Source organism: Giraffa tippelskirchi, chromosome 10 (assembly GCF_054371585.1).
Source record: "Giraffa tippelskirchi isolate mGirTip1 chromosome 10, T2T-mGirTip1v1.2.pri, whole genome shotgun sequence".
In the NCBI taxonomy this organism is placed as follows: Eukaryota; Metazoa; Chordata; class Mammalia; order Artiodactyla; family Giraffidae; genus Giraffa; species Giraffa tippelskirchi.
Genome location: NC_137284.1, coordinates 29883104 through 29901546, shown reverse-complemented (window position 1 = coordinate 29901546; position 18443 = coordinate 29883104). Strand labels below are relative to the sequence as shown.

Here is an 18443-nt window from a genome sequence, read left to right as displayed (position 1 = left end):
TCTACGTTCACTCACTCAGCACACTGAGTACCCGTTTTGGGGGTCACGTTCTAGAGTCATGTGCCAGAGAAGAGCGTCAGCCATGATCTCGCTCTCGGTGACCTCACGAGCTTTATCAAGTCCTCCAGCTTATGTTCTTTCTGCCAAACTGCCCCTGGAGCCCTTCTTAGTGACTGTCTGCCTCCTCTGTGTGTAGTACCACAGTCTGGGGTTCTCTGGGGCCCTCAGTCTTCACCAAGATTTGCCTGCCTTTAACTGAACTGTGCCTTGGCTATATGCCAGGATATGGCTAACAGATTAAAAAAAAAAAAAAAATTGAGGTTAACCTAAAGTGTGAAAAGAAAAAGTTTTTTTCAAACTTCTGAGTTCAGTTTCAATATCAAGCCCCTATCTGGCTAGTGAAAGAAATTGAAGTTTTAATCAACTTAGGTTAAAACCCATCAATAGAGGATTTTCTCAGTTACTTCAGGTTTCTCTCTCTTTTTTTTCCCCACATAAACAGAAATAAATAACCAGATATTTATTTTTCCATCTCTTTATTGAAGTATAATTAACAAAGCTGTATATATTTCAAGTGTACATCATGACTATTTGATATATGCAAACATTGTAAAATGATTGCCAGTCAGGGTAATTAACACATCTACCACCTCAAAGTTCAGGTTTCTCTTGCTTTCTCTGTGGGCTGCATATTCAAGTTCCCAAGAGCTTAGGGAACTGAAACTAATTCGCCAAGGCTAGAGCACAGAGTCTGGGAATGAGGGGAGACTGTGAGAGACCCAAGGATGAGAACATGACCCTTCTATCTTTCTGTCACCACATTAGTAGAGACACATAGTAGCTGGCCAGTGATGATTCAAATGAATGATTTAGTTATAGTGTTTGGTTATAACTTTGTAAATAGTTATAATTATATAAAATGACAGTTTGAAAATTACAGCTTACTTCCAAACATTGTTGTTTTGAAAAATTCCCTGTTGAGGGTGGGGGCAAAAAGAAGCTTCAAGAAATGCTAACCTTATTAACAGGACATAGAGTCTAAAATTCTGTATATTAAAACAGTGGTATACAATGAAAAAGAACTGCAAAAAAAAAAAAGCGAAAAATTCAAAGTGAATGATGTTCTAACTAATCTGAAAAGACAGGATATGCCAATAACGGAACTTTATTTTACATATCTATCACTTATTTATTGTTTGCTTTTATTTCCCACCTTCTCACTCCTTTTGTGGATGAGGTCAGTGGACAAATTCTTCATAACTTGTGAAACATAATAGCGAAAACACTCAGCCAAGACAGAGAAGGGAGTAGATTTCATAGAAAGAAAATTCTAGAATATGAGCTCTTGAAGGGCCCTTAGAGGGTGTTTAGTTCCAAACTCCTCAGATGACAGTGTCTGGAGGTCAGGAAAGGGGAGCTAATTTGCTCAAGATCATACAGCTAACTGGCAAGGTTAGAAATGAAACCAGGCTTCACCTCTCACTTGTATGATGCATATATATGTATATATGCATGTATGTGTGTATATACACACACATACCTACATACATACACACCAGTTCAGAAGGTCAGTTTAGTAAAGAGCAAAGAGCACAGGTCTTGGAATCATAAATACATGAATCCACAACATTGATGAGTTCAATCTTAACATGGTCTTGAACAAGTCAGTTTACTTTTTTGAGCCTCAATTTCTGCATCAGTACAATAGAAACAAGACATTCTTCACAAGACTGTTATAAAGATTATATAGTCAGTCGCTCAGTCATGTTCAACTCTTTGCGACCTCATGGATTGCAGCACGCCAAGCTTCCCTGTCCATCAGCAACTCCCTGAGCTTGCTCAAACTCATGTCCATCGAGTCAGTGATGCCATCCAACCATCTCATCCTCTGTCATCCCCTTCTCCTCCTGCCTTCAATCTTCCCAGCATCAGAGTCTTTTCCAGTGAAGTCAGTTCTTCGCATCAGATGGCCAAAGTACTGGAGTTTCAGCTTCAGCATCTGTCCTTCCAATGAATATTCAGGACTGATTTCCTGTAGGATGGACTGGTTGGATCTCTTTGCAGTCCAAGGGACTCTCACAGGTCTTATCCAGCACCACAGTTCAAAAGCATCAATTCTTCAGCACTCAGCTTTCTTTATGGTCCAACTCTCACATCTATATATGACTACTGGAAAAACCATAGCTTTGACTAGATGGACCTTTGTTGGTAAAGTAATGTCTCTGCTTTTTATATGCTGTCTATGTTGGTCATAGCTTTTCTTCCAAGAAGCAAGCATCTTTTAATTCATGGCTGTAGTCACCATCTGCGGTGATTTTGGAGCCCAACAAAATAAAGTCTGTCACTGTTTCCATTGTTCCCCATCTATTTGCCATGAAGTGATGGAACCGGATGCAATGATCTTCATTTTTTGGATGTTGAGTTTTAAGCCAGCTTTTTCACTGTCCTCTTTCACTTTCATCAAGAGGCTCTTTAGTTCCTCTTCACTTTCTGCCATAAGGGTGGTGTCATCTGCATATCTGAGATTATTGATATTTCTCCTGGCGGTCTTGATTCCAGCTTGTGCTTCATCCAGCCCAGCATTTCTCATGATGTACTCTGCATATAAGTTAAATAAGCAGGGTGACAATATACAGCCTTGATGTACTCCTTCCCAATTTGGAACCAGCCCATTATTCCATGTCCCATTCTAACTGTTCCTTCCTGACCTGCATACGTATTTCTCAGGAGGCAGGTAAGGTGATCTGGTATTCCCATCTCTAAGAATTATATAAGATTATATAAGAATCCACTTAAATCATATAGCATGGGGTTTGGTACATGATAGCATTGTATTGTGCTCATGCTCAGTCATCTCCAACTCTTTGAGATACCATGGCCTGTAGCCCACAAGGCTCCTCTGTCCATGGGATTTCCCAGGCAAAAATCTGGAGTGAATTGCCATTTCCTTCTCCAGGGGATCTTCCTGACCCAGGGATCAAACCTATGTCTCTGTGTCTCCTGCATTGCCGTCTGGGAAGCCATTGGTACATGATAAGTGCACATTAAATATCTGTGGAGTATATAGCTAATAAATTGTTGCAGCCTTCTCTGGGATCTTCAAAGCAGCCCTTTGAGTGTGTATAGCATGTTATAGCATGTATAGCATGTGTATTCATGTTATTCTTTGTCATCGTTGTTGTTCAGTTGCTAAGTCATGTCCAACTCTTTGCAACCCCATGGACTGTGGCACACCAGACTCCCCTGTCCTTCACTATCTCCCGGAGTTTGCTGAAATTCATGTCCATCAAGTTGGTGATGCCATCCAACCATCGCATCCTCTGCTGCCCGCTTCTCCTCCTGCCCTCAATCTTTCCCAGCATCGGGGTTTCTTCCAATGAGTCAGCTCTTCGCATCAGGTGGTGAAAGTATTGGAGCTTCAGCTTCAGTATCGGTCCTTCCAATGAATATTCAGGGTTGATTTCCTTTAGGATTGACTGGTTTGATCTCCAAAGGACTCTCAAGAGTCTTATCTCCCCAAAACTGAAACATGCTAAATAACAATATCTCTGTTTTGCCTAAATTCAGAAACATTTTTACTGTGTATGATTTATATGTTGACCGTACAAACTTTGCTGACTTTCTTAATTTGAAATGCATTATACTTAAGTTATTGAGATGCTCAAAAACAAAGAATGTACTACTACTAACAATGAGAGATATTTACATAGAGCTTACCTTGTAGGAGGCAGTGTTCAAAGCATTTCACAGATCTTAACTCAATCTTATGAGGTGGACACCTATTACAGTAAGTCTCCTCCATACAAATGAGTTCTATTCTGAGAGCACATTAGTAAGTCCAGTTTGTGCATAAGTCCAACAAAGTTAGCCTAGGGACCCAACTAACACAATCAGCTACGTAGCTTTGTACTGTAATAGGTCTATAAAAGTTTTCACACAAATAACACATACCAGACAAACACAAAAATAAAACATTTTTAATCTTACAGTCCAGTACCTTGAAAAGTACAGTGCTGCATTACAGCAGCTGACATACAGGGGCTGGCATCAAGTGAACAGGCAAGAAGAGTTACTAACTAGAGGAGGCGGGAGATGGTAGAGCTGAAGGATCGTCAGCAGTAGGAGACAGAGGACAAGCTGCATCACTCACGCCTGATGTTGATGGCTCAGGTTCTGGTTCCTTGCTGGAGTCAATCCTATCAACCCTCTAGAAGAGACGATACAGTGATGTCTGGGTAGTAGCTCTTTTTTTCTCATCATAGATGACATGATAGTGCTGGGTTGCCTTCTGAACATCTGCCACAGCCCATGCATTTGGGTCCGGCACCTCAAAAACTAACCATGCCTCCTCAGACAAAGAAAACCCCCTGCCATTTCCTGCACTGTGAATCCCTTTACTAATCCTTCTTGTCTCTCTTCATCCTCTCTCTGGGCCTCCAGTTCCATCAGGTCTTCATTAATAAACTGCTCGTGTTGCATAACAAGGAGTTCAGTGAAGTCATCCCCTTGCAGACCTAGCTGGAAGTGAAGCTGCTGTACTACTTGCTCTGTACAGTAAAGCACACAGCAGCACACCTACTTGTGGAGGATGCACTCACAGTGTACACAGGTGAACTAACTTACGTGATTGGACATACAAATGCGTAGTCACAACTTTGAAAGTTTGCAGGTTGAAGGTTCATACGTAGGGACCTTACTGTCTTATTCCCACTTTACAGATGAAGAAACCGAGGCACAGAGAGGTTCAGTAACTTTCCCTGGTTCTTACAACTACTAATTAAAGAACTTGGTATTCAAACACAGACAACCGGGCTCCAGAATCCATGTTCTTAACAATTAAACCATACCCTGAAATTCTAGGTACAGTTCCTTGCTTCATGCTGTCACAATACCTGTGTGGGATCTTCAGGAACACATGATAACCTGGGAAAGACTCACTGCTGTCTCTGCTCCTTTGTGATGACCTTCTCTGGCTTTGCCTTTGTAGCTTCTTTCCCTACATTCCTTTAAGAGAGTATCACACAGAGCTCTTGCTGCTTTTATTTTCAACCTAAGCCAGCTCTTCTTGATTGACCTAAACCATATTTTCAGCTTTCTCTGAATCTAAGACATATGTCCTCATGCCCACTGGAGTCCACGTAACTGTAAACAGAGCTCAGAGGCCATCTGTGGGGTTTGGTCATTGGTGGACACATTTTCTCATCAGATTCCTCAGAGTAGTGGCCCTTTGGACAAAGGTCCCAAGGATATAATTCTCAGATGATTGTTCTCAGTAGAAAAGGTTTTGGCCTAGAGGACTGGGCTGTGATTCTGAGTCTGTGGTTTACTTGCAGAATGAACCTGGGCCAACCAGATGTTCATCAAACTCTTTTAGACACTGGGTATGTTGGTTCAGGTTCTCCAAGAAGGCACTGTCAAGATGCATTTAGATGTGCAAGAGACTTACTGGGTGAGATGCCTATGAAGGATGCTGGGAATGGCCCTGAGAAAGGAAGAAAGCCCTCACTGAACTGCAGGTCTGACACCAGTGATGGAGAGAAGGAAGGAAGGAGGATTAGAGTGCAGTGCAGATCTAACACAGCTTTGGGCTGGTCACTGAAAAGTCTCAAGCCAAGGTTTCCCATTGAAGGAGTCCCATTTCCTCATAGAAACAGGCTGGTGTTCCTATTCCTGCCATTCTTTGTCACTGGATGAGAACAGCACATGGGGAGTTGAGGGATGCAGAGGGCCAGGAGCTGGGGCTGTCAGTCAATATGCTACCCACATCAGGTGATCTGAGAGGCATGTTTTTATGGCCACCGCATTGAAGCATCAGTGATGCCTCACATGAGGTTAAATAGTAGTAATAAGTGCTTTGATGAAAAGGAGACAAAGTAATGTGATAAGGAGTGACTGGAACTACCATGTGTAAAATAGATAGCTAGTGGAAAGCTGCTGTATAGCACAGGGAGCTCAGCTCAGTGCTCTGTGGTGACCTAAAGGGGTGGGGTGTGGTGGGAGGGAGGCCCACAGAGGGGGATATATATATATATATATATATATATATATATATACACACACACACATATATATATATAGCTGATTTATTTCTGTGTACAGCAGAAACCAACACAACATTGTAAAACAACTCTAACCCCCTCTCCCCTGCCCCACCAGAAACACACAAGATCTCTATACAGAAAATGACATCTGTGATATGGAAGCAGAAATGGTTAAGGATCAGAAAAAAAATAACATGGTGTTTTTTCCCAAGCCTGGTAGTATAAATCAGTCATATTATTCTCTTGTACTTTCTGATTCTGTATGCTGACCAGCCCCAAGGTGTGCTAAAGGAAAATGAATATGATTTCTTATAATTATATTCATGAGCTCTCCAAACTGGCTTTTCTTGTGGTTCTTTCTCTTGATCATTCCAATGCATAAGTTTAGGATTCACTGGTCTTAGTTTCAACCCACTTCTGTATCCTTAGTGACAAACTTAAATTAGATACTAAGATTTTTGAGAGAGGACATGATTGTACAAACCAGACAGCGAGTTACTAGTCTAGGAGCTGGCAGACTTTCTCTGAAGAGCCAGATAGTCAATATTTTAGGCTTTACCACCTGTATGTTCTTTGTCACAAGTACTCCACTTTGCATATAAGCAGCCATAAACAATATGTACATGAATAGGGGTAAAAGTCTTATTTATAAAGTCAGGCAATGGACCAGATGTGACTTAGGGTCCTTAGTTTGCCAGCTCCTGTTCTAGTGTGATAATAATAATATGCCTTGGCAAGCCTGCTCAGATCCATGTACATACGGTCATAGTATGCAGGCCCTCCTGGGGATGTTAAAAAACAACTCTCCCTTTTGGATCCCAGTGGGAAAAAAATGAGGATTGCTGAGGCATCAAGACACAAGAGTGGAAGATGAGTAGGAAAACTCCAGATACGAAGCCAGGAAATTGTTATGACCCCAGGACTGGAGGCCGAGGCTGAGAAAGAGCTGCCGGCTGGAAGTTGAGTCCTGCCAGGCTCTCTGCCTGCTCTCCTCTACCAGCACTCAAAGGCCACAGCATCCATTTGCATCCTCCAGTCCAGCCCTGCCTCTGTAACCAAACCCTGAAGGTCTGCACACACAGTTCACACACCAGGTGACCCCCAGGATGCAGGGTTGAGGGAGAAGTCCCCTTTGTGGAGCACTGACCCGCAGGCACTGGGGCACCTCTGGAGTCCCTGGGACAACCCTACAGGCAGCTGTCGGTACAAATTCTACCCATTAGGACACCGATTCAGGTGCCGTTCCTAGGTTCCACAGCAAAACCAGCTGAGATTCCAGTTCCAGAACCCACGTTCCTTTCCCTGAACCACGCTGCCTCTCCTGAAGGCACAGTTCTGGGTCGGGGAATGCTGTGGATCTGAGAACTCCCTCGGCGACCTGGAGCTCTTAGAATCCCAGCCTCCCCATCCAGACTTGAGCAGTTCCAGGAATTGTTCTTGTGATTGCTGCCACTGGTAATGATTCCTGATAAACTCCCATTATTAACGTCTGACACTCATGGTGCTGGTGGCCAGTTGTCTCTTAGTGAAAACCACTGTCAAAGAAAGGGGAAACTTGCCTCTTGTGAAGTTGGTTAGTTTAAAAATACAGTGGTACGGTTTCAGTATTTTAATGGAAAGGTCACAAAGGTCAAATGCATCATTGACGTGTGAGCTTGTGGCCCCCACTAGATGGATTGATTCTCATAGGAATACTAATGGGTTCCCAAAGTCCTTGGGGGAAGGGAGAAGTGGTGCCTTGAGTATAAATTTGTTCTTCCCAACTGTAGTATAAAGTCATAGAGCAAGGACCAGGTCCACTCTTTTTGATAGGCCTGCAGCTCTTAGCAGAGTTCCCACAATCAGTCCTCATGACCCTAAGGAAACAACAAGAGTGCTTCATTCCATTTATGGATTGACTTTGTGGGCGAACCACAGTTTCTCCAATTGTAAATGAGAGATTTGGGTGTGAGGGGGGGAACACAGTCAGTAGTCAAGCAAAGCCCCGCCTCAAAGAATCAGGAGTAAGGTCTGTCATAGCAGAGATGTGCTGTCCGCATGGCAGGTAAGATGAGAAGGCGGCTCGTAACCTGATCTGTCTGATGTGAACAGGACAATGCATGTGTGCCTAAATATAGACCAGCTGTCCCAAACCAGAAACAGGCACAGCTCAGAGAGCCTCGCTAAGTGATAACAGTTCCTTCCACCCTGAACAGCAGCTGACGTGTGGATCCTGGAGCTCTTCATTCCTTCTTCTGACCCAAAAAGGATAGTTTCCGACAAAACTTATTGCCGTGATGTGTTTATTGAGCCCTTTGTTCTGATCTGGACGTTGACTAGGCACACAATGTTGTGCTGAACACCGTCAGAGAAAAGTCTAGGTCCTGAGTTCTAACAGCTCCCAGCCTAGTTTTGTACAAGAGATTTGTGAATTCCCAACATGAAATGCAAAATGAAACACTGCCAGAGATTTAGAGGAAGGCATGATTGGCTGTCACCAGAGACCTTCTAGAAAGCATGGCATTTGCTGTGGACCTTAGATTCCCGTCTCTGACATGAGATGCCCCTTACGTAAGGATGTGTGACGAGAGACTGGCTGACATGCCTGTGAGCTGCAGCCACTCACTGCCTCTGCCCTGTGCCCTTCACAGGATCGATTTCTGCTAAAGTAGAGCGAGAAATCATATCCATCAAAGTCAGGGCGCTCGGACTTGGCTATTGGATCTCTGGAACGGTGTTCTTTCCCAGATCCTTTCTCAGAAGAGGGCGGGTGGGGAAGCCTGGCCCCTGAAAGGTCTCACAGGGTCTCATGTTTCTGCCTGTCTCTTCATCCTCTTTTCTCTTCCTCCGCTTTATAGTTCTTATAAACATTAGGAGCCTTATATTTTTGAACTTGGGGAATTATTTATACTAGTCTTCAGTAGTTTGATCCAGCAAATGTTTACTTTCCATGCAAATATGAGTAACATAAACTCATGACAAAACAGCAGTCTTGCTACCCAGTGTCTTGGTCATCAGATCTCCTGACTTGATTCAGCCCTGCTCCCCACCCCCATATTAGAGAATATATCTTTGTTCACATTGATACATCTTCCTACTGGTACTGCAGAAGGAACCCTGGGCTACAGGAGCTAAATTTTAATTCCAGAGTTTACATCTGACCCCTTGTATGTCCTTGGACAAGTAGCCTCACCTTTCTGGACTATGGTTTCTCCAATTGTAAATGAGAGATTTGGGGGTGAGCGAGGAGGGCAGTGATGATAAATGAATGACTGGACACCAGGATCCCTTCCAATTGCCATGTTATGGGAATTATTGTGTTTGACCATAAATGTTGAATAACTTCTCTTAATAATGATTTCTGCAACAGGATTTTGAGGATTATTCCTTCTTAAATAACTTCAGGCTTGTGATTGTGAGTTAAAATGACCTGGATTTGTTGATCCAGTTTTGCCATCAGCCATCCTATCAACAAGCTTTTGTTTTTATTTCCTTTTTTTTTTTTTAGTATTTACTTATTTGGCTGGCTGCACCAGGTCTTGATTGCAGCATATAGGATCTTTCCTCGTGCCACACAAACTCTTAGTTGCTGCAAGCAGCCTGTTATTTGTGGCTGGTGGGAGCTAGTTTCCTGACTAGGGGTTGAACCCAGGCCCCCTGCATTGGGAGCACAGAGTCTTAGCTGCTAGACCACCAGAGAAGTCCAGGGTTTTTGTTTTTAGAACTCACCACCCATCTGATTCTTGCTTTTCATTTAGCTTTCTGCAGGGATCACTCATCCCATAAAATCCTACCCCATTATTTGCAAAAGTCTTTCATTAATCATCTTCTCCCCAGTAAGAACCCTTAGAATCTTACCACTTTTCTACTTCTAGGAACAAGTGATATAATGTAACAAGTATTAACCAACAACTATTTACTTAGAATTTAATAGTTACTATTTACTCATATTTTATCTCATTGAATCCTTCAAAGGGCCCTGTAAAGTGTTCAGTTCTCTTTGGCATTTGACAGAGTGGGAGAGGAGGTGCAGAGAGATTAAAAGTTTTGTCCAAGGCCCTGCAGCAAAGTCGTCTGAGAATGTGGACTCCCACGTTTCTGACCCACTTCAGCCTCTTTCTGTTGCTCACCTGTTCCTTTGGAATTGGCCATGAACAGATGATAAGGAGGGCCAGGAAGAAGGTGGATGGTTTCCAATTTGGAAGTTTGATGATACCAAGAAAGATTTGGGGAAGAATTTGTTCTTTCACTTGGCTTTCAGAGCTTGCTTTGCCCTTGATTTTTCAGTCAACCCTAACGCTTTTGCCCCTGCACCAGAATTGAGAACCAGAGATTATTAAAAACCAAGCCACTGGTTCTGAATCTAAATCTCTGTGTAAATATAACTCATCAGATCTTACATGGAGCAGCTCTCTTAAGTTTCCCAAAGATGACTTTAATGTGAATCCCTCATCTAATCCAAGTCCTTGCTTTTATAAATAGAGAAAACAGGGCTCAGAAAGGTGAAATGGCATACCGAAGGTCAGTCCACTAACTGGTGACAGAGCTGGGCCTTGACCCTCATTCTGTTGTTTGACTCTGCCTCCCATAAAGCTAATACCACTCACCTCATAAGGATTGTGTAGGAATTCTTCTCTCTCCATGGTTGAAAAGAATTGATTTTGAAGACAAAGAGATCTCATTTAGATCTAGGCTCTGCCGCTTTCTAGGTCTGTGACCCAGAACTCATTATTAACGTCTCTGCACTTAAATTTCTCCATCCCCCCATAAAAGAAAACAAACAAAAAACAATGGAGGAAATAATATCTACTTCACAGGGTAGACTAGAGACGCATAGCAGGTGCTTGCTAAATGGCAGCTATAGTTATTATAGTCAACATAGACATTTTTGTTCATATTACTTTCACGTATAACATCTATCAAGGTATAATTGTGACTAGGAAAGTGATTCCATACCTCTTGGCCAATGTCAAGGTCTCAGCCAGTTCCATGTGTACCCTAGGAATAGAAGCAGTAAGAATAGTGGGGTGCTCTGCTAAATACTTTGTATAAATGACCTCCAATCCTTGCAGCAGCCCTGCAAACTATGTGTTTTCCCTGTTGAACAAGTGAGGTTCCGAGAGGTTTATGTAATCTGTCCAAGGCCAAAGCCAGGAGTGAGCAGGGCCAGGGTTTGAGTCCAACCTGCCATAAGCTTTGGTCTACCATTTTATGGGTTCTGAAACCCACTGAGGCTTGGGATGAGGGTTTGGGAGGGGGGATAAAGATTAAAAGGGCATTGAGATAAGGGAACCAGTCATTATTTGGCCAGTCATCGTTTCCAGAAACTCTCGCCAACCGCCCCTTTCCTGCTCCTGTTATCACTAGCTAGTGGATGGCTGGGCTGGGCTGGGCTGGGCTCCTCTGCTGAAATCCTTCAGAGCTTTCCTGTTCTAGAGTTTTGCAAGAAGGTGGGAGGAGTGTTTTTATGTTGGGCAGGCTTCCCATGAGTGATTGTGGAAAGGAAGGGGAGTGATTTTGTAGGGCCCTAAAAAGAAGCCAGGAAGACGAGGAAAAAATAAAACCCTGTTGAAAAGAAAACAAATTGACTCAGGCGTTTTCTGACATTATCTTTCGTCTAGACTTGGAGATCGAAGCTCAGGCCAGAAGTCTGGAAATGCCCATTTTCTTCTTGCTGTGTAACTGACCTTCCTAATGACCCAAGACACATCATTACAACTGCCTGATAGCCACAGACCAAAAACAGCCCAGCCACTATTGTCTAATGTTTTCCTTTATTTTTAGCATTCTTTCCTTTCCTCAGGAGGTACCCAGGCAATAAAAACAGATCTTAAAGGAACATTTGATATGAGTGCTTAGACTTGTTTTCACAAGCTTATCTCATTTGCCCTTTACAGCAGCCCGGTGAGATAGGTAGGCAGCCTGGGGTTTATCCTCCCAACCTCACAGGTAAGCAGCCAGGGCTCAGAGACCTGTCCACAATCTCTAAAGGCAGAGGTGGACCCGGGTCCCTGATCTCCTGATTCCTGTCCCACGCACAAGGCCCACACACTGTGAGGTGGAATTCCAACCTGCATGAGGCTTTTCACCTCAAACCATAAGTTCTAGCTTTTTGTTTATCTGAGCTGCCCACTGCCTTGCTAGGATTACAGGGTGAAACCCTCTACAGTGGGGTTGGAGGAGATAAAGGAAACTGAAGGTAGGAAGCCGGGAATGTCTTTTTCTCAAGGGAGTTTAGCAAGAGCTTGGTATTTACTGAGTGTTCAGTTTTCAGAGAGGAAGTAAAAACTAAAGGTCACATGAGTTTAACTGGATGACTGTTAATCTCTTGCATATATTTTACACTGCGCACTTTGCAAAGGGCTTATGCCTGTGTGTGTTTAATTCACATACTATATATCACTCAAAGTATACAAGTCAGTGTTTTTAGTATATTCACAGGATTGTGCAACCATCATCACAATCTAATTTAGGAACATTTTTATGACCCTGAAAAGAAACTTGGTCCCCATTAGCAGTCACTTCCTATTCCCATCATCACCCCAACCTTAAGCAACTACTAATCTATTTTCTGTCTCTGAATATTTACCAATTCTAACATTTCATACAAGTGGAATCTAGCTTCTTTTCACTTAGCACAATACTTTCAAGGTTTATACATTTTGTAACATATATTTGTAATGTATTCTTTCTACTGCTGAATAATATTCCATTATATGATATGCCACATTCTCTCTATATATCTGTCAGCTTATAGGCATTTGGATTGTTTCCACTTTGGCTATAATAAGTAAAACTGCTGTGAAAAATTGTTTATAGGCTTTTATGTTGTTTCTACTTTGGCTATAATAAGTAAAACTGCTGTGAAAAATTGTTTATAGGCTTTTATGTGGACGTATGTTTCCATTACTCCTAGGTGTATACCTACAAGTGGAATTACTGGGTCATGTGGTGATTCAGTGTTTAACTTTTTGAGGAACTGTCAACTGGGTATGTGTTTATAAATTTACTGAGATATATTTCCCATATTGGGCTTTTTGGTGGCTCAGTGGTAAAGAATCTGCCTGCCAGTGTAGGAGATGTGAGTTCGATCCCTGAGTCAGGAAGATCCTCTGGAGAAGGGGATGGCTACACTACCAGTTTTCTTGCCTGGGAAATTCCATGGACAGAGGAGCCTGGCGGGCTACAGTCCATGGGTTGCAAAAGAGTTGGACACAGCTTAGCTTCTAAGCAACAATTTCTCATACCATAAAAGTCACCCATTTAAAGTATACAGTTCAGTGGTTTTAGTATTTCCCAGCGTTGTGCAACTATCATCACAGTCTAATTTTAGAAAATTTTCATCAGCCTCAAAAAGAAACACCATTCTCATTAACAGTCACTTTCCATTCCTGCTTACCAACCCACTCCCTTCCCAGGCAACCACTAGTTTACTTGCTGTCTTTGAATTTTCCTGTGCTAGACATTTTACATAAATAAAGTCATGTGATCCATAGTCTCTTGTCACTAGTTTCTTTCACTTAGCACAGTGTTTTGGGGATTCATCTATATTGTGGCATGTTGTTAGTATTTCATTCATTTATATGACTGAATAATATTCCCTTGTATGAATATCCCACATTTTGTTTATCCATTCTCTACCTCTGTCATCCCGTTGTGTTCTCCCTGTGTGTCTCTGCCTCTGTTTTCTTATAAGGACTCCAGTCACTGGAGTAAGGCCCACACTAATCACATGCAACTTCATTTTAATTCATTATATCTGCAAAGACCCTATTTTCAAATAAGGTCACATTCTGAGGTTCCATGAGTTTTGGAGGGGACAATATTCAACCCATTAAGACACCAAGGAGTAATCACATGAATTCAGATAGAAGTCTTTTAAAGTTGCAAGCTGAGGTAGGATTTTGGCAAGGTTTCATGCTAAAACAGCTTTGGAAGAACTTTTCTGAGGCTGTAGACCATTATGGAGCTAACTGGTTTCACAGAAGTGGCTTTATGTCAGAAGAGTGGAATTCCAAGTGTCTCTGGGCCCAACTCATACTAACCCCTACTCCATCTTATTACCAGACCTCGAAAACCTCTCTGATTTTGACCACAAGAAACAAGTATGTATGGATTTTTGTGCCAGAGAAAATTATTTTATTCATTCAACACATACGTAATGAATACCCACTATGTGCTGGGACTGTTCTAGGCACCAGAGATAACAGAGGAGACTGGAACACATTTTGAGTACCTGCAACTTGCAGCGTTTCTCTGACCCTTTCTGCATTTCATCCTTACAACCACACTCTGGCGATTTGTAAGTAAGGAAACTGAGACTAGGGTGAAATGATTTCTCCTCCTCTGTGACTAAACAGACTGGGTTGCATTTGAATCCCCAGCCTGAGCTGGAGGCACTGAGGCTGGGTCAGCCATCCTTTGAATGCTTGACCCACAAGCATTCAACATAGGGGACATGAAGAAGGAATTGGGTGACAAGGCAGGATAAGCTGGTTGTCACAAAATGGCTATTCTTGTCAGATTGAGGAACCTGGTCTTCAGAATACTGAAGGTAATGAGGAGTCACGGATGGTGTTGAGGAGTGCAGTGTACTTCAGACGTTTAATCAACACATGATTGTGGAGTTGTGTCATAGACAGGGCTTCGTTCTAGGGATAAAATTGTTACAAAAGAGGCAATACCTCTGCCCTCAATGAGTTTATAGCCTAATGTATGGAGTGATGCAGAAGAGGTTGTTATTCTCCTGAAATTCTGTTTGAAACACAAGAAAGTACAAGTGAGAAACACAGTTGAAGAAATAAACAGGAAAGTGGTTTTCAAAAGAGAGAGCTTTGTAAGTCATCCTGAGGATCGCACGGATCCACTGATGCATTTTAAGCAGGGCAGAGACATAATGACATGAGGTGGTCATTGAGAAACAGGGAAGGGTGATAGATAATGCCTGGGTTTCTGTCTTGGAGAACTGACCGGATGGCAGTGTTGATGTGCTTCACTGAGATACAGAATGCAGGAGGAGTTCCACTGAGATTGTTGAGCTTGACCTGCTGTGGGACAGCTGAATGGAGGTGCCCGGCAGATTGGGGGGCTGGCGGGGGAGGACGGGACGGGGAGCAGTTATAGGACAGAGAGCTCAGGAGAGAGAACCGAGCCAGAGATTAAGATTTGTGAGTTGTCGTCACATAGCTGAAGCTGTGAGAGTGGACAGGATACCCCGGAGAGTCTCCCGAGGAGAGTGAGGTCACAGGAGGGTGTGGGCAGAGCGCTGAGGAAAGCCCCCATGGAAGGGCTGGTCGGGGGAGGGGGGTCCAGAAGACCACGGACAGCATAGGATGCCCCCAGAGGCTGCCCTCACACATCCCCTGGGTCTCCCCTGGCGCTGGGCCTTCTCTTCTCCCGGGTGTCAACCCGCTCCTCTGCCATCAGAGAGCTCACCTCGCACATCTAATGGAGTAACAAGGCCATTGATTCTGTTAACAGACATCCAGACAAGACCTGTAATGGGCATTCACTTTGGAGGTCGACAGAGCTGTCGATGGAACAGTTTTTCCCCAGAGGCCCGTGGCTTTTCCTGCTATAACTGACATTAGTTGTCCTGTCCAGCATCAGAAAAGACTGGAGAGTCATTAATGCTGTAGAGCTGGCGATCCTGCCTAGGGCCATGAGAAGGGTGCTAAAACAGATCAGATAACAGGGGGTAGAAACAGAACTAAGTCCCCTCTGAAGTGTTCACTAGCCCTAGGAAGCCCCCATCATCACCACTAAAACATCAGCCCCCACTGGCTATCACACTGCCAGAAATGACATCTTTAACCTTTCTTTTGAACAAAAAGTTTTGCTGGTGGAATTACTGTATGCCGAATACATTTTTTTTTTTTTTTGCTTATTCTGCAAAGACAGACTCAGAACTTGTTCTGTGCACCTGGACTTTATTAGATAAATGCTGGCACTGAAGAGGTAACATCACCAGTCACTGCTCTTAGACACCCATGGGCCAGGCAAGGAAGCAGGGTGACAGTGGATATAATGGGATATAATGGAAGCTTGGGCCATGTGTTGTTCGCACCCAGAACAATGACCAAGTCCAGGAAGGTTTCAGGGAGAATATGATATCCGTGTAGGGTCTTAAAAGTCTGCCTAGGAATGCCAAAGGAGTAAAATCCAGGCGGAAGAAGCAGCACAAACCAAAACAAAGAATCATAAAAAGGGCTGATGTGTCCACCAACTGATGAAGCTTCCATATGCCGGGGGTATGGGAGGAGGAAAGCAGGAAATAGGTCAGACTGTGAAAGGCCTTGTATGTTGTGCTAAGGCATTTGTACTAAGCTTAGAGAGCCAGCCAAATGAATAATGCCCTTGGCTTGGGGTGTAGCACTCTAAACTATTATCTGTCTTTAATACCTCGCTTCCTTTCTAACACAACAGCGAGAGTTAAAGATAAGAGTTAAGGAAAAAAAAAAAAGACCCATAGACAGAGAGTGGCGAATACACGAGCCAGGCTGCATCGTCCTGGGAGGACATGGAAGGGCAGGCTGGAGGGGCTGGGACGGTCTGAAGGGACTGACGGCCCCAGTTCCATGTACTTTTATCAGGTAGTGCAGTGACACATGGTCCAGGCCCCTCGGTGCTTAAGTCTTCAGGAAGCAGAGCTTCATTTAATAAAGCCAGCTTAGCTTTGAGGGGATGCCCCAGGAGCCCCCAAAGAGAGGGGAGGCAGTGACGTTCCTTTGCCCAAGGCTGGCCTCGCCTGAGGGCCCGAGTTCACTCCTGGACCGTGAGCAGCCTCGCCTCCCAGAGGCAGGTGGTGACAGGGCGATAGTGGCCTCCGGGCGACCCCAGGGGCAGCGCGGAGGTCCTGAGCCAGGGGGCCACAGCCCTGCTCCTCGGGGGGGCGGGGGCGGGCAGGTGCTGAGGATGCTGCTGCTGCTGCTCCTCACAGCCCCTCTTCCTCCGACCGCCTTCCCTTCCCCTTCCCCTTCCCCTCACACAGCTCTTCCTCTTTGTTCACAGACTCCCTGAGGAACATCTCCTCGGCCACGCACGGGCCGCGCTCCTCTCCAGCGGAGCTCAGCAGCTCCAGCCAGCACCTTCTCCGAGAACGGAAAGCCTCAGCCCCGTCGCACTCCAGCCAGCCCACCCTGTTCACCTTTGAACCCTCGCTGTCGAACCACGTGCAGCCCGCCTTGTCCACCAGTGCGCCTCAGGAGTACCTCTACCTGCACCAGTGCATAAGCCGGAGGGCAGAAAACACACGGTAGGTACACAGTCGTTGACCGAGTACCGCGCGCAGGGCCGAGTCCTTTTCAGCCTCTGCTTTTTAATTTTGAAGACGTGGGTGTAAACTATCATTACATCTTTCCAAGTGACCAAATACATAATTATAAAATAAAAACACCATTTTCCTAGTTTAGGTAACCTTCGCATTTTATTGGTATCATCTACGTTGCTGTATAATGATACTTGGATTCCAAAGAAGCCTTTCATTATCAAAAATCTTGCTGTAAAAATTTTGTTTAATCTGGGAAAAAGGCATTAAGAAGCTAGAGTTTCAGAATTGAAAACAAAGTCAGTGCATTTGTTGACCCTAACAGTATAGCTATAAAACCTTAACATTGTTGAATAAATCCATATCTCACTTTTGCACTACCACTGCAGTGTTCCATGTGGCAGCCGCTCTCCACGTGTGGCTATTTAAATTTGAATCAATTAAAATTAAATAAAACTTGGGAACTTCCCTGGTGGCCTAGGGATTAACAATCTGCCTGCCAGCGCAGGGGACGCATATTCGATCCCTGGTCAGGGAACTAAGAGCTCACAAGCCGTGGAGCAACTAAGCCTGCGCACCAGAACTGGAGAGTCCGTGAGCCACAACAAAGTCCCACATGATGCAGCTAAGACCTGACACAGCGAAATAAATGACAGTTGTGACTGTGGTAATGATGAAAGAAAATAGATGCCAAAGATGTCTGTAATAGCATAAACTTAAAATTATTTTAATTAAATAACACTAAAAATTAAGTTCCTCAGTTGCACCAGGCATATTTCAAGGGCTCAGTGGCCACACGTGGCCAGTGGCTACCATACAGGGTAATGCAAATACAAAACATTTTCATCATCACAGAAAGTCGTAGCAAGAACTCCCTGCTCTAGAGTAAGTTTTTGTTTTTCTGACACCAAAAACTCCCTCAGGTATAGAGCCTGTACATACTTTTATTACCTTTTATTCTCATCATTAGGGTAAACAAAAGCACAGGGCTTGCGGACTTTGCCAGAACTGGTTCCCAATTCTACCATGGCCAGCAGATCGCAAATCATGTTCCTGTATTAATTAATTTAGAAATAACTGATTTGTGTTATGAGAATTAAGGCAGTTAGAGAGCTGGTTTATTGATAAATCACATCACAGAATATTTTCATGCATAG

At 43.7% G+C, this 18443-nt stretch overlaps 1 protein-coding gene across 16 annotated transcripts in view; it reads left to right on the top strand.

The window, feature by feature from the left end:
- GAB2 (GRB2 associated binding protein 2) overlaps positions 1-18443 on the top strand; it is a 174570-nt gene that overhangs the window by 131344 nt on the left and 24783 nt on the right. For all 16 annotated transcript variants that reach the window (XM_081537583.1, XM_081537582.1, XM_081537581.1 and 13 more), the window contains one exon: positions 17031-17274. In XM_081537583.1, coding sequence (XP_081393709.1) covers positions 17031-17274 — 244 coding nt within the window. The remainder of the gene's footprint in view (positions 1-17030; positions 17275-18443) is intronic.